General features: G+C 55.6%; 1 protein-coding gene across 1 annotated transcript; it reads left to right on the forward strand.

The window, feature by feature from the left end:
• Window positions 1–20,392, forward strand: LOC146422063 (dynein regulatory complex protein 1-like). The gene is made up of 21 exons (XM_085046751.1): window positions 1–325; window positions 2,385–2,478; window positions 3,222–3,334; window positions 4,201–4,384; window positions 5,206–5,343; window positions 5,562–5,648; window positions 6,946–7,068; window positions 8,189–8,328; window positions 8,417–8,551; window positions 8,633–8,862; window positions 9,190–9,356; window positions 9,481–9,570; window positions 10,525–10,611; window positions 10,828–11,003; window positions 11,612–11,752; window positions 15,183–15,627; window positions 16,197–16,292; window positions 17,640–17,870; window positions 17,972–17,994; window positions 18,316–18,437; window positions 19,643–20,392. Exons 1-21 carry the CDS (start codon window positions 54–56, stop codon window positions 20,200–20,202), a joined length of 3,654 nt encoding a protein of 1,217 aa, XP_084902877.1. The 5' UTR covers window positions 1–53; the 3' UTR covers window positions 20,203–20,392.
• The last annotated feature ends 1,906 nt before the right edge of the window (window positions 20,393–22,298 follow it).

Consider the following 22,298-nt stretch of genomic DNA (forward strand, 5'->3'; position numbering starts at 1 on the left):
ACCACAGCCGCGCATGCGCAGTACCGGGAGCTCACCTGCGCTCAGGTGTCGCTATGGAGCAGGGGGAGAGCGGGGATGTCGCTGAGCCCGAGGAGGCTGATCCCGGTCCCGAAGCCGATCCCGAGCCTGATCCCGATGCCGAAGCCGAAGCCGATCCCGATGCCGAGGCTGAAGCCGAAGCCGAGGACGATCCCGATGACAATCCCGGTGACAATCCCGGTGACAATCCCGGTGACAATCCCGATTCCGAGCCCGAGCCCGGCGCGGACTGGGAGCGCCAGCAGCGAATCGCCGCCCGCCGCTACCGCGTCGATGTCCGGCGCCGGTGAGCGACCGGAGGGTCCTGATCCCAATTCCCGGCAGGATCCCTCCCGCTTTTCCAAGGGGTGTCCCACTCACTCGCGTGGAAGTGGTGCTGGAGGTCCCCATCCCAAATAGGGCTGGGGCTGGAGCTCGGGAGCTGATCCTAAATTCAATCCCAGGACTCAGGACTGACCCAGGACTCAGGACTGACCCCAAAGCCACTCCCTGGGCTCGGGATCCAACCCCAGGGCTCAGGACCGGCCCTAAACCCATCCCCAGGGGTCAGGACATAATCCCTGGGGTCAAGACTGACCCCAAACTCATCCCCAGGGCTCAGGACTGACCCCAAACCCATCCCCAGGGCACAGGACTGACCCCAAACTCATCCCCAGGACTCAGGACACAATCCCAGGGCTCAGGAGTGACCCCAAATCCAACCCCAGAGCTCAGAACTGACCCCAAACCCAATCCCAGGGCTCAGAACACAATCCCTTGGCTCAGGACTGATCCCAAATCCATCCCCAGGGCTCAGGATTGACCCCAAACCCATCCCCAGAGCTCAGAACACAATCCCAGGGCTCGGGACCGACCCTAAACCCATCCCCAGGACTCAAGACACAATCCCAGGGTTCAAGACTGACCCCAAATCCAACCCCTGAGCTCAGGACCATCCAAAACCCAAACCTCAGGGCTCCAAACCCAATCCCAAGGCTCAGAATCTGACCCCAAACTCATCGCCAGGGCTCAGGATCAATCCCAAAGGATCAGAACCATCCCAAACCATATCCCAGGGCTCCATCCCAAACCCAATCCCAAGACTCCAAACCCATCCCAAACCCAATCCCCGGGCTCCAAACCCATCCCAAACCCAATCCCAGGCCTCAGGATTCATCCCAAACCAAATCCCAGGGCTCTAAACCAATCCCAAACCCAATCCCAGGGCTCCAAACCCATCCTAAAGCCAATCCCAAAGGCTCAAAACCATCCCAAATTCAATCCCTGGGCTCCAAACCCAATTGCAGAGCTCCATCCTATCTCAAACCAAATCCCAGGGCTCCAAACCCAATCCCAAGGGTCCAATCCCATCCCAAATCCAATCCCAGGACTCCAAACCCAATCCCAGTGCTCCATCCCATCTCAAACCCAATCCCAAAGCTCCAAACCAATCCCAAATCCAATCCCAGAGCTCCAAACCCAATCCCAGGGCTCCATCCCATCCCAAACCCAATCCCAGGGCTCAGGATTCATCCCAAACCAAGTCCCAAGGCTCCAAACCAAATCCCAGAGCTCCATCCCATCCCCAACCCAACCCCAGAGCTCCAAACCCATCCCAAACCCAAACCCAAAGGCTCAGAACCATCCCAAATTCAATCCCTGGGCTCCAAACTCAATCCCAGGGCTCCAAACCCATCCCAAACCCAATCCCAGAGCTCCAAACCCATCCCAAATCCAATCCCAGGGCTCCAAACCCATCCCAAATCCAATCCCAGGGCTCCAAACCCATCCCAAACCCAATCCCAAAGCTCAGGATCCATCCCAAATCCAATCCCAGGGGTCCATCCCATCCCGGATTGAACCCAGGGCTGGACTGGGATCCCACTTTTCCCTCTTTTTAGGGAAAATCGGGATGGGAGCCACCATCTCCCGCCAGCCTGACCCACACCGAGGTGGATCCTATTCCCAATCCATGGAATCTTCCCATCCCTCCAGGCTCCTTACCCTCTTCCCACTCCCAAATCCTTTCCCAGGAACCTCCTGGAATTGATCCCACTGGAATATCCCAAGCTGCAATGATCCCAGCAGGATCACCCCAGTCCAGCTCCTTTCCCTCCCATCCCAAAATTCCCACCCTGTGGAATTCCCTCCTCCCAAGGGGCTGATCCCACATCCCTGATGGCGTTCCCAGCTCCAGAGGGGGAAGCCTGGATCCCGTTTTTCCTTTAGGAATGCTGTTCCCTGCTTCCCATGGGAACCTCCTGAGGGACAGAGAGATCCTAATGTGCTGAGCTGGGATTGGATCCAGGACATTCCCAAGCCTTGGGAATGGGAAATATTCCAGGTTTTCCCTGATTTCCACCCAGGATGGCCCTTGGAGAGAAGGTGGAGGCAGAAGAGGAGGAGGAGGAGGAGGAAGAGAAGAGGAAGAGCCTGAAGTTGATTGAACACACCGGGAAGGTGAGGAAGGGTTGGGAATCTCCTCTTGGATCCATTTTTGTTCCTCCTTGGTGTCACCTTGATGGGACAAAAATCCAGGAGAGAAACTCACCAGGATTGGGATTTGGGATGCAATGGGAATCTCCTCATGGATACATCCTTGTTCCACGTTGTCCTCCTTGGTGTCACCTTGATGGGACAAAAAACTGGGAGAGAAACTCACCAGGATTGGGATTTGGGATGCAGTGGGAATCTCCTCTTGGATCCATTTTTGTTCCATGTTGTCCTCCTTGGCGTCACCTTGATGGGACAAAAGACTGGGAGAGAAACTCACCAGGATTGGGATTTGGGTGGATCCGATAGGAATCTCCTCATGGATTCATCCTTGTTCCATGTTGTCCTCCTTGGTGTCACCTTGATGGGACAAAAATCCTGGAGAGGAACTCACCAGGATCAGGATTTGGGATGCAGTGGGAATCTCCTCTTGGATCCATTTTTGTTCCTCCTGGATGTTACCTTGATGGGACAAAAATCCAACAGAGAAACCCCCAGGATCAGGATTTGGGATCCAATGGGAATCTCCTCTTGGATCCATTTTTGTTCCATATTTTCCTCCTTGGTGGGACAAAAATCCTGGAGAGAAACCCCAGGATGGGAATTCAGGCTGGATAATTGGGATTTCATTCCCGAAGACCCCAAGGACGGGAAGGATCCGGGATCAGCATATTCTGAACCCAAATTCCAAAGTTGTCCATCCCTGTCAGGTCCTGGCCAAGCTGCTTTTCCACGGGACGCAGCTGCTGACGGATATCCGGGTGGACGCCGATCTGCGGGAATCGCGGCGGCGGGAAAAGGAGGGAGAGGAGAATCAGAGGAGGTGAGAGGGAAGGAGATGGGAATTTGGGAATGCCGCCAGATTCCAATGGAATGTTTAGGGGGATAAAGAGATCCCAAATCCCACCTGGCCCAGGGGATTTTAGGGAGCAATTCCAGGAGAGCTGGAGAGGGATTTGGGAAAAGGGATGGGAAGGGACAGGGAACAGGGAATGGCTGGATGCTGTGAGCTTTTCCAGCCTTGATAACATGTGGGGATTCCAGGATGGGATGGGAATCGGGGATTGGGAATTGAAAATTGGGAATTGGGAACTGGGAATGGAATTGGGAAGGGAAGGGAATTGGAAGTTGAATTGGGAATGGAACTGGGAAAGAAATCGGGAATTGGGAAAGAAATTGGGAATTGGGAACTGGAAATTGGGAACTTGGAATTGGGAATGGATTTGGGAATGGAATTGGGAATTGGGAAAGAAATCGGGAATTGGTAACTGGAAATCGGGAACTCAGAATTGGGAATGGGGAAGGGAATTTAGAACTCAGAATTGGGAATGGAATTGGAAAAGGAAGGGAATTGGGAATTGGGAATTGGGAATGGAATTGGTAAGGGAAGGGAATCGGGAATTGGGAATTGGGAACTGGGAATGGGGAAGGGAATTTGGAACTGGGAATTGGGAATGGCATTGGGAAAGGAAGGGAATTGGGAAAAGAGGAGAGGGGAATTGGGAACTGGGAACTGGGAATTGGGAATTGGGGAAGGAGGAGAGGGGAATTGGGAACTGGGAACTGGGAATTGGGAACTGGGAATTGCAAACTGGGAATTGGGAACTGGGAAGGGATTTAGGGAAGGTCCCCAAGCTCTGGAGCAATTCCAGTCCCATCCCAGCTCCCTGTTTCCCTGGATTCCCTCAGGCTGGAAAAGCTGCAGAGAGAAGCCAAGCACGGCATGGAGAAGTTGCAGGAGATCAACTCCAAGTGGTCCTTGGCCAAGGAGATGAAGATCCCTCAGGAACTGTGGGAACTGCTGGAGCAGCAGCAGGATCAGTGTGAGAAGCTCCTGGCGGATAAGAATCAACTCATCCAGGAGCTCCAGCAGGTATTTGGGAATGCTGGGAGCTGCTCCGAGGGCTGGGAGAGCTGGGAATGCTCAGCTGGAGAAGGGAAGGATCCAGGGAATGCTCAGAGCCTTTTCCAGAGCTTTCCAGGAGCTCCAGGAGAGCTGGAGAGGGATTTGGGGAAAGGGATGGAGGGAACAGGAGACAGGGAATGGCTTCCCAGTGGGAAAGGGGAGATTGGGCTGGGATGTTGGGAAGGAATTGCTGGCTGGGCTGGAATTCCCAGGGGAGCTGTGGCTGCCCCTGGATCCCTGGGAATGTCCGAGGATGGATTTGCATCCCCCACGACCATGGGAGGTGTTGGGATTGGAATGGGATGGGATTGAAGCTCCATGGATCCAAACCATTCCAGGATTCTGGGATCAAGGACACTCGGAATCCATCCAGAGGGATTTTGCTGGAATTCGGGGATGGCAAAGGGCAGGGAGATCCTTGCTGGAGTGCCGAGATTCCCAGGGAAGCTCCTCGATCCCGAAATTCCTTCCCAGGATGGATCCAATCTCAGGCTGGGAGAGCTGGGAATGGAGGGAATTCCCTGGAAATGCAGGGATTGAGGTGGGATTTGGGAAGGAATTGCTGGCTGGACTGGAATTCCAGGGAAGCTTTGGCTGCCTCTGGATCCCTGGAATCCCCCAAGCCATGTTGGATCCCCCTGGGATCATGGAAAATGTTGGGATTAGAACTGGATGATCCCTGAGGTGTTTTCCCACCCAACCCATTCCATGACAATTCCATGTCCTGCCCTTTCCATGGTCATTCCCGTTCAATTCCCTCTCATTCCATCTTTCCCCCTTTTCCCCAGGAGCTGAAATCCAAGGATGAGCAGTACGAGGAAGCCCTGAAGGAGCAGGGAAAGGAGATCCATCTGCTCCTGGAAAGGATGGAAGAGCAGACCAGGCACATGCTGAAAACCTACCGGCACAACCTCCGGCAGATCGAGGTACCCAATTCCCGGAAAAACTGGGAAAAGCGGGAAAGCTGCTTTGCTTCTCTGTGTCTCTTGGGAAAACCCCTTGGATTTGCGGCGCTGGGGGGAAATCTGGGTGGATGAGGCTGGAATTTGGAGCTCTGAGGGGCTGGGAATGAGTTTGGGAGCGCGGCTGCCTGGTCATTCCCAATCCCTGGGATCCCAGCGTGGAATTTCCATCCCCTCCACAGAAAACCTTCGAGGAGGAGCGGCGGGAAATGCTGGATAACAACCGGAAAAGGTGGAACGAGACCATCCGGTCCCACAACGACCTGGAGGTGAATCCCGGGGGAGCTTTGGGATTGTGGGAATGACTGAGGGTGGAAAAGCCCTCTGGGATCACTGAGTCCAAACATTCCCAGTGTCCCCAAGGGCCAAATCCACATGGATTTAAATCCCTCTGGGAATGGGGACTCCACCACTGGCCAGGGCTGGAAAACCCTTTCCGGGCAGGAATTATTCCCAATATCCAACAAAACCTCCCCCAGCACAGCCTGAGGTCATTCCCTCTCATCCCATCCCTTTTTCCCTGGGAGCAGATCCCAATCCCACCTGGCTCCAACTTTTCTGGGAATTCTGGAGATGGAGAAGATCCCTCAGGATCCTCCTTTTCTCCAGGCTGAGCTCCTTTCCCAGCTCCCTCAGCCTCTCCCAGTGCTCCAGCCCCATTCCCAATCCAATCCCTTCCCTGGACACTTCCAGCCCTTCCACGTCCTGCTTGGAATGCTGGGAGCAGCTCTGCTCTCAAAGACACTGTGAAGGAGCTGGATTTTTTGGGATTGCGGTGGGAACGGGCTGGGATCGGGTTGGATGAGGTTGGAGGAGGATGGATGAGGTTGGATGAGGATGGATGATGTTGGATTATGATGGATGATGTTGGATGACTTCGGATGAGGTTGGATGACTTTGGATGACTTCGGATGAGGTTGGATGACTTTGGATGAAGACGAATGAGGTTGGATGACTTTGGATGGTGTTGGATGAGGTTGGATGACAATGGATGATGTTGGATCATGCTGGATATGGTTGGATGAGGTTGGATGAGGTTGGATTAGCTTGGATGATGTTGGATGAGGTTGGATGCCATTGGATCAGGTTGGATCAGGTTGGATGCAGTTGGATGATTTCGGATTAGGCTGGATGACGATGGATGAGGTTGGATGGTGTTGGATGAGTTTGGGTGAGATTGGATTAAGTCAGATGAGGTTGGATGAGTTCGGATAAGGTTGGATGACAAGGGATAAGGTCAGATGAGGTCAGATGAGGTTGGATGCAGTTGGAGGAGGTTGGGGGAAGTTGGATGAGGTTGGATGAGCTTGGATGACAATGGATGACAAATGGATGATGTCGGATGATGTTGAATGAGGCTGGATGAGGTTGGATCAGGTTGGATGATTTCAGATGAGGCTGGATGATGATGGATGAAGTTGGATGATATCAGATGATGTTGGATGAGGTTGGATGAGGTTGGATGATGTTGGATGAGGTTGGATGAGGTTGGATGATGTTGGATGAAGTTGGATGAAGTTGAATGATGTTGGATGAGGTTGGATGAGGTTCTCCTTGTTCCCGCAGCTGGAATTCCTGCAGGAGCAGATGGAGAAGGCAGGGGAGTTTGAGAAGCAGCTGATCGAGCTGCAGGATGAGAACACTGAAAACTACGACACCATGAGATTCCAGCTGGAAAAGGATGTGCAGGTACCGGGAAAGGCCCTGGATCAGGGAATCCCCACCGGGAATCACGGAATGGTTTGGTGGGAAAAACCTTAAATCCCATCCTGTTCCACCCCTAACACCTCCCATGATCCCAGGGGATCCAAATCCATCCTTGGACATTCCCAGGGATCCAGGGGCAGCCACAGCTTCCCTGGGAATTCCAGCCCAGGGAATTCCTTCCCAACATCCCAGCCCAAGCTCCCCTTTCCCACTGGGAAGCCATTCCCTGTCTCCTGTCCCTCCATCCCAAGATCCCAAATCCCTCTCCAGCTCTCCTGGAAAGCTCCTGGAAAGCTCTGGAAAAGGCTCCGAGCATTCCCTGGATCCTTCCCTTCTCCAGCTGAGCATTCCCAGCTCTCCCAGCCCTCAGAGCATTCCCTGGACTCATTCCAACATCCTCAATTCCCCATAACCTGGAAGTGTGGGATGTTCCCATGTTCCTCTGAGCTTTTTTGCGATGGAAACACTCAGCATTCCCAGGGAATGATGCTGAGCCGTTGGAAAAATGCAAAACATTGGAAAAACAACCTGGAGCTGAAACCAGGGGAGGCTCCGGAGATAATTTTTCCCTCTCCATATTTCCAGTTTGAGAACAGCCTTGGGAACAGGGAAAATAGTGAGAAACCCCAGAGATTTTTCCAAGAAAAGTTTCCCATGGGATATTAGGAATATTTTCTTCCTCAAAAGGGGATAAGTGTAAAATATCCCAATGCAAATCCCAGTAAATGCAGAATTCCATGAGGAGGAGGAACAGGAATTCTCTGTGCACACTGCAGGTGGAAAAAGAAAAACTCTTGGAAGGGAAAATTGAAAATTTCCATTGAAAATTGAATGGATTTGGGGTGGGAATTCCCAACTGGGAGAGGCTGGAATTGGGAAGGACTTCCCTGGTTGTTGTTTAGGATTTTCCTTTGGATTGCTGCCTGAGGTGGGATTTTGGGAACCACCCCCTGGATCGGGGCTTTTCTCCACCCTCTGGAAAGGGGGAAAACCTTTGTCCCTGCTGGGATTTAATTCCAGCTTTTCTTCCCGGGGGAATCCAAACCCTTCCGGGAATTTTCCTGGCTTTTCCCTAAACTCCGGGTTTCTTTTGGAATTCCAGTACCTGGAGAAGAGGCTCCGGCAGATGAAAGGAATTTACCACCTGAACCAGGTGAAGCTGGAATACAACCTGGAAGTGCTCCGGGAGCTGCACATGGAAAATTCCACACTCCGGTCCTTCCAGAAGCGGAAAATCAGCCGGTAAAACCCATCCCAGGAATCTCCCCTCATTCCAAAGCTTTTCCCACATCTGGGAATTCCCAAATCCAGGCTCTCCATCCCTTCCCAGGCTCCAGTCAGTCCTCAGCCTCCTGAAGGTCAAAATGGCCAAGCAGGAGCAGAAATTCCAAGAGGAAAAGCAGAGCTTGGAGTCCGAGTGCGAGCGGATCGCCGGGCAGCTCCAGGAGACGCGGGGCAGGATGAGGTGGGATGGGAATCCTCGGAATTCCGCTCCGGAAAACCGGATTGCGAGATCCGATCCCGCCGGGATCCTTTCTCCCCGCAGGTACCTGGCGCGCTGCAACTCCGAGAAATTCCGGAAGGTTTGGATCGTGAACGAGGAAGAGGCCAAAGGGTTGGTGAGGGAAGTGCTGGATGCCGATCGGATCATCCACGTGCAGCAGCTGGGAATGCCGTGGGAGGAGCCGGACTTGTGGTTCATGGATAACGTGGGACCCCTGGGAGGGCGCCGGGAGAAGAAGGACGCCATGCAGGTGGCCGTGGAAGTGCTGGAAGGTGGGAATCCCGGGAATTCCTCGGGATTTTTCTCCGGGAAAGGCTCCCCTGTCCCTCCTATCCTTGGGATTTCCAGGTGGGATCTTCCAGCCCTGAGCTGGAGGAAAAATCCTTGGAATGGAGGATAAATAATTGGGGATGAGAGCAAATCTTTGGGATAGAAACCAAATCTTTGGGATGGAAAAGAAATCCAAGGGGTCTTCCTGCTGGGTTTTTCCTGGTTTTCCCCGTTCCGAGAGCCAGCTGGAATCCCAGGATCTTGGTTTTCCAGGGATTTTCCTGGTGACTCCAAAGTTTTTTGCTCCCACTTTTCTCTCCGATTCTCAGGGATCCGCTCCGGAAAACGGGAGGAGGACAGGAGGAGGAGGAAGAAGAAAGGAGGTGGAGAAGGAGGGAAGGAAGACGAGGAAAAAGTCGAGGAAAGAGCCACATCCCATCCGAACATCTCCAGGGAAACCCTCCGGAAAATCCTGGAGCTCCTGAGCGAGGAGTCGGTGAGGAATTCCAGAGCTCGGGATCCGGGAGAATCCCCAATCCCAATTTTTGTGGATCCCTTTGGGACGAGGGCTGGGGATGCTCACTGTGGCTCCTCTCCCTCTTCCCGGCTTTTTTCCCAAGGGATTCCTGGTGGAAAACAAACTCCTGAGGCCCCTGCAGGAGGTGGTGGCACCCAGCAGGATCGTCCGGAAGCTCCAATCCATCTTCGAGGTGAGTTGGGATTGGATTTCTATGGATTGCACTTCCCGCCGGGAATGCTCAGTGTTGGGAGGGTGTGGAGCAGGGAATGTGCAGCTGGAGAAGGGAAGGATCCAGGGAATGCTCTGAGCCTTTTCCAGAGCTTTCCAGGAGAGCTGGAGAGGGATTTGGGATCTTGGGATTGAGGGACAAGAAACAGGGAATGGCTTCCCAGTGGGAAAGGGGAGCTTGGGCTGGGATGTTGGGAAGGAGTTGCTGGCTGGGCTGGAATTCCCAGGGAAGCTGTGGCTGCCCCTGGATCCCTGGGAATGTCCAAGGATGGATTTGGATCCTCCTGGGATCGTGGGATTGGAATGGGATGGCATTTGAGCTCCATGGATCCAAACCATTCCAGGATTCTGGGATCAAGGACACTCGGAATCCACCCAGAGGGATTTTGCTGGAATTCGGGGATGGCAAAGGGCAGGGAGATCCTTGCTGGAGTGCCGAGATTCCCAGGGAAGCTCCTCGATCCCGAAATTCCTTCCCAGGATGGATCCAACCTCAGGCTGGGAGAGCTGGGAATGGAGGGAATTCCCTGGGAAAGGGGAGATTGCTTGGGATTTGGGAAGGAACTCCCGGCTGGGCTGGAATTCCTGGATATTCCATGGCTGCCCCTGGATCCCTGGAATATCCAAGGTTTGGGATCATCCCCGCCCATGGAATGTGATGGGATTGAAGGTTCCTTCCCACCCGAACCATTCCATGATTCCCAGATTCCCAGATTCCCAGCTCCAATTATTTCAACCCCTCCAGGACTCCACCAGCTTCTTCCCAGACTTTTCCATCCACGGCCATTCCCGGCAATCCCACCTCAACCCCTTCCCACCATTCCTCCTCATCCGGAATTTCCAGAGGGGCTCCCCCTGCTCCTGGAAAACTCCCTCCCCATCCCAAGGAACGCTGACGCAATTCCCGCTTTTCCAGACCTTCCGGATCGAGGACGAGGACGAGCTGCGCGAGCTGCTGGATTTTTTCGTGGAGCACCTATCCCGGGAAGCCACCGACAGCCAGGTGGGATCACCAGGAGATCCAAGGATCCCGGAGAAGCGATCCCAAGAATTCCAGGGATTGGTGTGTTCATTCCAAAATTCTCCCTGGTGATCTGTGCCGGGGATGGGGGGTTTTATTGGGATTTTTGCCTCAAATCCCTAAATTTCCCAATTAAAAAGGTTTGAAATTCCCAGGGGAAGTGGTGGAAAATTCCACCTCCAGCTTTTCTCCTTCCAGGACACCCCGGGAGGAGAAGATCCCACGGATCTGGCTCAGGACAAAGGGAACGGCCGATCCCATTCCCAGATGGATGAGCTCCAATCCCCCCAGAGCTCCAATCCCACCATGTCCATCCAGGTGGACGAAATCCTGAAGATCCTGAAGGAATTCCTGGCGGGTTTCGACAAGCTCAGGTGGGAATGGGGATGGATTGGGGTTTGGAAGGAGCCAAACCGGGATCCAGGGAAAGTTCTGGAAGCTCCTGGATGGAGAAAGATCTTCCCAACCTTGCCTGCTCCACCACAGAGGGATCAGGAGATTCCCGAGGCTGGGAAGAACCAGGCAGGAGATGATCCATGAGCCGGGAAGGGAGGGAAAGATGGAGTTTGTTCTCAATCCCAAAGATGTGTTCTCTATTCCCAAGGCTTTGTTCTCTATTCCCAAGAATTTGTTCTCCATCCCAATATTTTTTTCTCCATCCCAAGATTTTTCTCCATTCCACGGTTTTTTTCTCCATCCCAGGAATTTGTTCTCCATCCCAAATATTTGTTCTGCATCCCAAAGATTTGTTCCCCATCCCAAGGAATTTTTCTCCATCCCTAAGATTTGTTTTCTATCCCAAAGATTTGTTCTCATCCCAAGTGTTTTTTATCATCCCCAAAGGTTTGTTCCCCATCCCAAGGAATTTTTCTCCATCCCAAGGAATTTTTCCTCCATCCCAAGAGTTTATCCTCCATTCCCAAGACCTTTTCCCCATCCCAAGGTTTTCATCTCCATCCCAAAGTTCGTTTCTCATCCCCAGGTATGACGGACCTCCCAAGGAGGTCCTGGACGTCCGGGACAATTCCAAGGACGGGGAATACTGGGAAGCCCTGAGCAGCATCGTTCCCAAGAGGACACTCAAACTCTGGGATGCGCTTGGAGCTGCATTCCTGGAATATCAGTGAGTTCCTGGGGGATGACAACAATCCCAGGGGTTTTCCACGTTATCCCGGGATTTTCCACACGATCCCGATGTCCTTTCCCAGTAAAGTGCTGACCCACAGAGCCGAGCTCTTTTCCGAGGCCACCCTGCTGCAGCAGAAGAGCTCGGAGCTGGGAATGCTGCTGGAGGAATATTTGGGATCCGGATGCACCCGGTGAGCTCGGCACCCGATCCCTGGGGATATTCCAGACCCGGATCCCACCGGGATGGGGCTAAACCTGGGAATGGCCAGCGCCAGGTGTGGATTTCCTGGGATCCGAGCCGGGAATTCCTGGCGGGGATTAATAAACCATTCCCAACCCTGGATCCGTGTGAGACCTGTGAGGAGCAGCTCAGTGACCCCACGATCCAGGGAATTCTCGGAATTGTGGGAAATGCCACAAAACCGCGAGAATTGTGGCATGGAGTCATCAAATCCCGGAATGTTCTGGTTCAAAATGGGATTTGGACCTCAAATCCCATCCTGTTCCAATCCCGACTCATTCCCCAATCCCAGGTGGCTCCAACCTGGCCTGGGACACTTCCAGGGATCCAGGGGCAGCCACAGGAATTTTCCAGGAATTCTTTCCCAATATCCCACCTATCCCTGGGAAGGCTGAGTATCTGTGGGTCACACAAACCCCATGGAATGCTCCAGGCTGGAATTCCTGGTGGGAAAAGACCTGAGAACAATTCCTGCCCGGAAAGGGTTTCCCAGCCCTGGCAGAGCTGCCCAGAGCAGGGGTGGAATTCCCATTCCTGCTGGGATTTCGATCCACGTGGATCTGGGATGGCCTGGGCGGTGCTGGGAATGGTTGGACTTGGTGATTCCAGAGGGTTTTCCACCCTAAAGAATTCCACGATCTCAATCCCCACATTCCCTTTGCTTCCCAAACATCTTTCCCCCCTCCGGCTCTTCCCAAAAATCCCACCAGGACCACCTTTCCCTCATTCACAGCTATCCCTAATTCCCACCATTCCAGGCCAGGATTCCCTAAAATCAGCCCCAGAGGATGAGTTTTTTTCCAGGAGGGAATTTTCCCATCCCTGCCAACCTCCACTCCCCCATTCCCGCCGCTTCAATCTCATTCCCAGCTGGATTCCCAGCCGGTTTTATCTTTGACCTTGAATCCCAGGCTTTGGAAAACACTGCTCAGACCTTTTCTCATTCCACAGGAAAAAAACACTTTTTTTTTTTCCTGTTGTTTGGCTTCCCTTGGAAAATTTTTGGATTTCTCCAGGGGATTTTGGGGAGGGTTTGGGGGATTTTGGGGAGCGACTCCCGGGGCGGGAATGGGAACGAACAGGGAATGATGGAGCGAGCGGAAAACAGGGAAAAGGGAAAACGCCAGGGCGACGCTGCCCCTGGAAAATCCTGAGGGATCATTCCAGAGGGAAAGAACCGAGCAGCTTCCAGCGGGGTGGGAAAAGGGGCTATGGGGATACGAAATTTCGAAATTCCCGCCGGGAGCGCTGAACGGGGCGGGAGCGGGGCGGGAGCGGGGCGGGACCGGTAACCTCCCCCGGAGCTTCATCCCGACCCTCCCATCCCTCCGCACCCTCCGGGAGCACCGGGAATGCCGCGGCAGGTCGAGCGGAGCCCCCTGCGCCGCCTGCTCCGGAGGAGGGAGCGCTGCAACCGGTGCCGAGAGCGCTCCGCCAGGTGAGACCTCCCTCGGCACCCCCGGCACCGGGAACTCGGCCCGGGAAAGCCGGTACCGGCACCGGGAAGGGCCCGGAGACACCGGCGTGCCACGTGGAGAGGGCCCGGGGTGGGGAGCGGGACCGGGCACCGGAACGGCCCCGAGTTTGGGGGAGTGGGGTGGTCTCGGGGTTTGGGGTCCGAGAACCGGAGGAGTCCCGTGGTTAGGGGACACCGGACCGGGCACCGGAACAGCCCCCAGTTTGGGGGAGTGGGGTAGTCCCGGGGTTTGGGGTCCGAGAACCGGAGGAGTCCCGTGGTTAGGGGACACCGGACCGGGCACCGGAACGGCCCCGAGTTTGGGGGAGCGGAGCGGCCTCGGGGTTTGGGGTCCGAGAACCGGAGGAGTCCCGGGGTGAGAGGTCAGGGTCCGAACCGCTGGGGGGGTGTCTGGGACTGGACACCGGACACCGGGCCGGACACCAGAACAATCGCGGGGGTGGGGACCCCGGACCGGACATCGGAGCAGCCCCGGGTGGGGTGAGTGACACCGGACCGGACATCGGAACAGCCCCGAATTTGGGGGAGCGGGTTAACCCCGGGGCTGGGGGTCCGAGAACCGGAGCAGCCCCGAGTTTTGGGGACCGGGACCGGGACTTGGGGGTCCGAGAACCGGAGCAGCCCCGAGTTTTGGGGACCGGGACCGGGACATGGGGTTCCGAACCGAGCACCGGAATAACCCTGGGGCTGGGGGTCCGAGAACTGGAGCAACCCCGAGTTTTGGGGACCGAGACCGGGACATGAGATGCAGAACCGAGCACCGGAACAGTCCCGGGAGAGAAGGGAGAGCCGGATCCGGACCCCGGAGCAGCCCCGATTTTGGGGGAGCGGGGCAACTCCGGGGCTGGGGGTCCGAGAACTTGTACCGGGACATGGGGCTCCGAACCGGGCACCGGAACAGTCCTAGTGCTGGGGGTCCGAGAACCGGAGCAGCCCCAAATTTGGGGACATGGGGTCCGGGAAAGGCCACCGGAGCTGCCCCGGGGCGAAGGTCTCGGTCCGTCCTCGGTGCTGGGGCTCCGAAAACCGGAGCAGCCCCGAGTTTGGGCGACGGGGACCGAGACGTGGGGTTCCGGACCGGGACCGGGACAGTCCGGGCACTGGGGGTCTGAGAATCGGAGCAGCCCCGAGTTTGGGAATTGGGACATGAGGTCCTGGACAGGCAGCAGCCCCGAGTTAGGGTGACCAGGACCGGGATATGGGGTCCAAAACCGAGCACCGGAGCAGCCCAGGGGCTAAAATCTCGGTCCGTCCCGGCGCTGGGGCTCCGAGAACCGGAGCAGCCCCGAGTTTGAGCAACCAGGACCGGGATATGGGGTTCAGAACCGAGCACGGGAGCAGCCCCGGGGCTAAAGTCTCGGTCCGTCCCGGCGCTGGGGCTCCGAGAACCGGAGCAGCCCCGAGTTTGGGTGACCAGGACCGGGACACGGTGTCCAGAACCGAGCACCGGAGCAGCCCCGGGGCTAAAGTCTGGTCCGGCTCTGGGGGCTCCAGGCGCGGGGGTCGCGGCTGGGGCAAACCCCGGGCCGGTCCCGGGCATTTCCGCCGCCGTCCCCGCGGTCTGGAGGCCCCCGGCAGCGGCCCCGGGGCGGTGTCAGCGGGCGGGCGGGTGAGTCACGGGCAGGAAACCGCGCGGTTGCATCACAAGCGGCGCTGCTCGTCCGGTCGGGGCGAGCTGGAAAATCCCGTTCCGTGCCTCCCCAGCAGCAGCATGGATAAAGGAAGCGATCCCAGCCCCAGCGCCGCCTCGGCCGCTGCATCGCCCGGCTCCAACCTCAAGGAGGAATTGCTGTGTCCCATCTGCTACTGCCCTTTCCGGGAAGCGGTGACCCTCTCCTGCGGCCACAACTTCTGCAAGGTGTGCGTCAGCAAATCCTGGGAGAACCGGCGCCACGTGTGTCCCCTGTGCAAGGAGAATTCCTCCCTGGAAGATCTCCGCGTCAACCACACCCTCAACAACCTGGTGGAGCTGATCCTGAAGGAGGAGGAGAAGCGGGAAGGCCGCGGCGCGGCTCGCTGCCCGGTCCATGGCGAGGAGCCCAAGTTTTTCTGCCTGGAAGACAAGGAGCTGGCGTGCTTCGCCTGCCAGAGCTCCAAGCAGCACGAAGGGCACAAGATGCGGCCGGTGCGGGAGGCGGCGGCGGATTTTAGGGTGAGGATGGGTGGTGGAGAGAGGCATCCCGAAATTTGGAGGTGTCCCAAATGTGCCGCGGCGGGATTTGGGATGAAGCAGCCACGCTTCCCTGAGGGAATGCCGCGGCTGCTGGATGCTCTTTAATTAATGTCCTTTAATCATCCGGATGCGGCGGGAAAGGGGAGCGGGATGATGCTTCCCGGCGGTTTGGAGCCCAGGGAATGCTGGATCCCGGCTCGGATCCGGTCGCGCTGGTTATTCCAGGGTCGGGAGAAGAGCTGGGGTTTGGGAGTTGCACAATTCCCGCAGAAAGGAGGGACGGGGATGGGGATGGGGAGGCAGCGGGGAGCTGGGAATGCCGCCAGGACACGCTGGAAAACAGCCGGTGCTGCTCTGACTCATCCCACGGCTTTTGGGATGAGCTGGAGTTCAAACGCGGCGGGAAAATCTTGGCTGGGGTGGGAATGGGGCTGCCCGATGAGACATCCCGAAAAGGAGGGGAAAGGCTGGATCGAGCCGGGATCCAAGGATTTATCCACACGGGAAATCTCGGGAATGTGGGAATTCTGAGGGTCTCCTCCCCGCAGGCCAAGCTGGCGAACATGGAATCTTCCCTGCGGGATAAAGCCAAGGATTTCGGGACGGTGCATCGCTCCTACGAATCCATCTCCCGGCACAATAAGGTGAGTGTTCCCTGCTGGAGGTGGGATTGATCCCGATCCTGATCCCGATCCTGGGAATGCAGCTGGGGTGGAGCACTGATCCCATCCTGGGAAAGGAGAGCAATTTGGGATTTGGGAAGCAGGGATGGGAATTTAGGAAGGGCAGTGTGATCCCAGTGATCCCAGGGAATTCCTGAGGGCAGGAGCTGCTCAGAGAGCTCCAGGAAAGGGAAGTCCAGGGAATTCCAGTGCTCCAGAGATGGGATTGATCCTGATCCTGATCCCGATCCTGACCGTAAATGCAGCTGAGGTGGAGCGCTAATCCCATCCCAGGAAAGGAGAACAATGGGAATTTGGGAAGTGGGAGCAGGAATTTGGGAAGGGCAGCGTGATCCCAGTGAATCCCTGAGTGCTTGGAGAGCTCCGGGAAAGGGGAGTCCAGGGAATTTGGGTGCTCTGGAGGTGGGATTGACCCTAATCCCAATCCCGATCCCAATCCTGGACATGCACACGCTTTCCTGGGAATGCAGCTGGGGTGAAGTGCTGATCCCATCCCAGGAAAGGAGACTGGTGGGGATTTGGGAAGTGGGAGCAGGAATTTGGGAAGGTCAGCTCGATCCCAATGAATTCCTGAGCACCGGAGCTGTTTGGAGAGCTCCGGGAAAGGATACCCCAGGGAATTTGGGTGCTCTGGAGATGGGATTGATCCTGATCCCAGTCCTGATCCCAATCCTGCACAAGCACAAGCTTCCCTGGGAATGCAGCTGGGGTGGAGTGCTGATCCCATCCCGGGAAAGGAGAGTGATGGCGATTTGGGAAGTGGGAATGGGAATTTGGGAAGGGCAGCATGATCCCAGTGATCCCAGGGAATTCCTGAGGGCAGGAGCTGCTCAGAGAGCTCCGGGAAAGTCCAGGGAATTCCAGTGCTCCAGAGATGGGATTGATCCTGATCCTGATCCCGATCCTGACCGTAAATGCAGCTGGGGTGGAGCGCTAATCCCATCCCAGGAAAGGAGAACAATGGGAATTTGGGAAGTGGGAGCAGGAATTTGGGAAGGGCAGTGTGATCCCAGTGAATTCCTGAGGGCAGGAACTCCAGGAGGGGAAGTCCAGGGAATTTTGGTGCTCCTGAGATGGGATTGATCCCAATCCTGATTGCGAATGCAGCTGGGGTGGAGTGCTGATCCCATCCCAGGGAAGGAGAGCAATTTGGGATTTGGGAAGCAGGGATGGAAATTTGGGAAAGTCAGCATGATCCCAGTGAATCCCTGAGCACTGGAGCTGCTCAGAACAGAACCCCAGGGAATTCCAGCGCTCCAGAGGGATGCGCCGCCATTCCCACCTGGAGCAAGGCGCTGCCATTCCCAGGCGGAATCGGAGCGGCTGGAGCGGCAGGTGAAGTGGGAGTTCGAGAAGCTGCACAAGTTCCTGCGGGACGAGGAGCAGGCGCTGCTGGCCGAGCTGCGGGAGGAGGCGCGGCGGAAGCAGGATGTCATCCAGGGCAAGATGGAGCAGCTGGCCGAGGAGAGCAAGGCGCTGCTCCGCGAGGCCCAGCAGCTCCAGGCGGATCTCGAGCAGGACGACTACACGTTCCTGATGGTAATTCCCACTCTTCACCCCAATCCCAACTTCCCTGCTGGCTGTCGGAGTTCCGGCGGCGATCGGGATCTGATTCCTAATGTCACTCTTTTCTTTCCCAGACGCACAAGAACCGCAAGCGCAGGTAGGTCCTGATCCCGCCGTATCCGTGGGAATCTTGGAACGGCTGAGCTTTTCCCGGGGGCTGGATGGGATTTCCTGGAGTGAGATCCCTGCTCCAAGAAAATTCCAGTGTCCCCTCCGAGTCCCCTGGGTGCTCTGGGCACGACGGGAGGACACAAAACGGAATTTCAGGGTTTGGGGGATCAGGGTTTGGATTTTTGAGTTTCAGGGTTTGGATTTTAAATTCCTGATTTCGTGGGAATTGAGGGAAAATGAAGCTTGGGAGATGCTGGGTGCTGTTGGGAAGCTCCATCCCCGTCCTTTCTCCATGGCCAATCCCTAGGATCGCCTGCACGGCCGAGCAGCCAGAGGCCATTCCCTTGGGAATGCTCCTGGATGTCGCCAAGTACTTGGGATCGCTCCGGTACAACGTGTGGAAGAAGATGCTGGACACCATCACCGTGGGTGAGGAGAGGGGGACAGCCGGAGGGGGCTTTTCCAGGGGTGGGAAAATGGGGAATAAGGAGATGGATCCTCTCCAAACGGGGGGTTGTGGGGTCTGGAGAGATGGAGAACGTGGAGCTGGAATTCCTGTCACAGGGTGGTTATCCCAGGGGTGGTTGGTCCTGGAAAGATGGGAAACATGGAGATGGGAATCCCCAAAGGTGGTTGTGGGGTCTGGAGAAATGGGAAACATGGAACTGGAATTCTGTCAGAGGATGGTTATGCCAGGAGTGCTGGGTGCTGGAAAGATGGAAAATATGGAGATGGATTCCTCCCTAATGGGTGGCTGTGGGATCTGGAAAGATGGAAAGTATGGAGCTGGATCCACCCTAAATGATGGATGTCCCAGGAGTGGCTGGTCCTGGCAAGATGGAAAACATGGAGATGGGAATCCCCAAAGGGTGGTTGTGGGGTCTGGAGAGATAGGAAACATGGAGGTGGAATTCCTGTCAAAGGGTGGTTATCCCAGGGGTGGTTGGTCCTAGAAAGATGGGAAATGTGGATCTGGATCCACCCCAAAGGATGGTTGTCCCAGGAGTGGTTGGTCCTGGAAAGATGAGAAATGTGGATCTGGTTCCACCCCAAAGGATGGATGTCCCAGGAGTGGTTGGTCCTGGAAAGATGGGAAACATGGAGATGGATTCCTCTCTAAGGGTCGGGAGAGATGGGAAACATGGAGCTGGAATTCCTGTCAAAGTGTGGTTGTCCCAGGGGTGGTGGAGTCTGGAAAGATTGGAAACATGGAGCTGGAATAGGGATTGGAGAGCTCAAAGGATGCTCCAGGGATGTTTCTACCTGAAAGGGAGACTTTTTGGAATGTGCATTTCCCAGTGGTGATGTGGGATAGGGATGGAGGAATCCATGGATGGATGGATCCATAGAAAGATCCATGGATGGATGGATGGATGGATCCATGGATGATTCCATGGATGGATCCATGGAGAGCTCCATAGAAGGGATGGATGGATGGATGGATGGATCCATGGATGGATCCATGGATCCATGGATGGAGGGATGGGTGGATCCATGGAGAACTCCATGGATGGATGGATGGATCCACGGATGATGGATCCATGGATGGGTGGATCCATGGAGAGCTCTGTGGATGGATGTATGGATCCCTGCCTTGCTGTGACCTTCCATACAACATTCCCACTCCCTTCCAGTCCCATTCAGCCTGGATCCCAACTCGGCCGCCGGCTGGCTCTCGGTATCCGAGGACCTCTCCAGCGTCTCCAGCGGTGGCTTTAAACTCTCCGTGGAAAACCCGGAGCGCTTCACCTCCGCCCCCTGCATCCTGGGATCCCGCGGCTTCTCCGACGGCTTCCACACCTGGGAGGTGGACCTGGGCGGGCTGACCAACTGGAGGGTGGGCGTGTCCCGGCACCACTGCGGCTCCAGCTGGACGTTCCACCACGATTCCCACTCGGGATTCTGGTACATCTACCACCTTCCCGGGAAAGACGAGTGCCGCGCCTCCAACGCCGTGCGCTCCGAAGCGACGCCGGGGAACCTCCGGAGGATCCGGGTGGAGCTGGATTGCTCCGAGGGGGAATTGTCCTTCTACGACGCCGAGCTCCGGAGGCACATCTACACGTTCCACGAGAAATTCGGTGGGACTGTCTTCCCGTATTTCTACGTGGGGGAGGCCCAGGGGGGAGCCAAGGCCAAAACGCTCCGGATTTGCCCGCTCCGGGTCCGTGTCCATGAGGATATCCCGGATTAGGGGTTTCCAGCTTTTCCAGTGAAGTTCTCCAGGTGCTTTTCCAGCTTTTCCAGTGGGGTTCTCCAGGTGATTTTCCAGCTTTTCTGGTTGGGTTCTCCAGGTGCTTTTCCAGGGGGAAAAAAACAACAGGGATAAAAGGAATATTTGTTTGTAGTTTGTAGGTTTTTATCGTTAATAAATGTTAATAAACTGTTCCTGTGTGGTTCTGTTCCCAAATTCCGATTTTTTCTGCCCCACCCCGCTGTGGATCCAAGCTGGGAAATCTTTTGGGAGAAGGGATTTCCCTGTCAGGGGATAGAAAAAAGGAATTGCACAATTTAGGGACTTTTCCTGCGGTTTTCAGGGATTCAGGAATCCCTGCTGTGGATGGCAATCCTTATCCCAGCTCTTGGAATGGGAAAATCCCACAGGATTTGGCTGGACAAGGGGGTGCACCCCTGGGAGTATCCCACCTCCTCCTCCACCCCTTTTCCCATGGCTTTTTCCCTCCAAGGGGCTTTTCCCTGAATTCCCAGCTCCAGGAAGCGCCGGGAGGTGAAGGAAGTTTGGGATTGGGATGGGAGGAGGCCAAAACCATCACATCCAAATGTCTTTTTCCGGAATCCAGGTGAGTCCTTGGGATTTCAGGTGATTCCACGGGGGAAGGGAGGGGTTGGGTGGTCCATCCTGCCCTTTTCGTGTCCTTTTCCTGCTTTTTTCCTGCCCGGATTCCACCAGGAGTGACAGGTTTCCATGGTTTCCCACCATTTGCTCGGGAAGCTCCGTAGGAACAGGAACTGGAGGAGGAGAACAAAAGGGAGATGTTGGAGCTGGAGGCGAGTGGGACCACGCCGGGATCCTCCCACGGCGTATCCCTGGTTACGGGAAAAGGGGGAAAAGCAGCTGGAGTGTCCCAGCTCTGTCCCTGCATTGCATTTCCATCCATTCCCCTTCCATCCATCCCATCTCCATCTGCCCTCCTTCATCCCATCCATCTCCATCCTGTCCCACTGTCCCATCTCCATCATCTTTCCCTCCATTCTGTCTCCATCCATCCCCATCCTTCTCCCTCCATCCCATCTCCCTCCATCCATCCCACCTCCCTCCATCCTCTCTCTATCCTGTTCATCTCCATCTTCCTTCCTTCCATCCATCTCCATCGTTTCCCTCTCCATCCCATCTCAATCTGCCCTCCTTCATTGTGTCCATCTCCGTCCTCTCTCCCACTCCATCCCATCTCCCTCCTTCATCCATCAATCCCTCCATCCCTCTCTCTACCCATCCAATCTCCATCTTTTCCCTCTCCATCCTATTTCCATCCATCCCATCTCCATCCATCCCATCTCCATCCCATCTCCATCCCATCTCCATCCCATCTCCATCCATCCATCCATCCATCCATCCATCCATCCATCCATCTATCCCATCTCCATCTGCCCTCCTTCATTCTATCCATCTCCATCCTCTCTCCCACTCCATCCCATCTCCATCCATTCCTACTTCATCCATCCCTATCCTTTCTACTCCATCCCATCTCCATCCTTCCTCCGTCCATCCATCCATCCATCCATCCATCCATCCATCCATCCATCCCATCTCCATCCTTCCTCCATCCCCTCTCCCACCCTCCCTCCCTCATTCTGTCCCATCATTCCTCCTCCATCCCATCCCATCTCCATCCCATCCATCTCCATTCTCTCTCCATCCCATCCCATCCCATCCCATGTTCCTCCATCTCATCTCCATCCATTCTTCTCCATCCCATCTCCATCAATTCTTCTCCATTCCATCTCCATCCAACCCATCTCCATCCTATCTCCACACTCCTTCCCTCTATCCCATCTCCCTCCTTCCTTCCATCCCATCCCATCTCCATCCATTCCCACCTCCATCCCACCTCCATCTCATCTCCACACTCCTTCCCTCCATCCCATCTCCATCCCATCTCCATCCCATCTCCATCCCATCTCCATCCCATCTCCCTCCATCCATGCCATTTCCATCCCACTTCCATCCCACCTCCATCCCACCTCCATCCATCCCCACCTCCATCCAACCCATCTCCACACTCCTTCCCTCCATTCCATCGCCATCTCATCTCCATCCAACCCACCTCG

The sequence above is a fragment of the Lichenostomus cassidix genome, unplaced genomic scaffold (genome assembly GCF_008360975.1).
Source record: "Lichenostomus cassidix isolate B80296 unplaced genomic scaffold, HeHo_3.0 HiC_scaffold_528, whole genome shotgun sequence".
NCBI lineage: Eukaryota > Metazoa > Chordata > Aves > Passeriformes > Meliphagidae > Lichenostomus > Lichenostomus cassidix.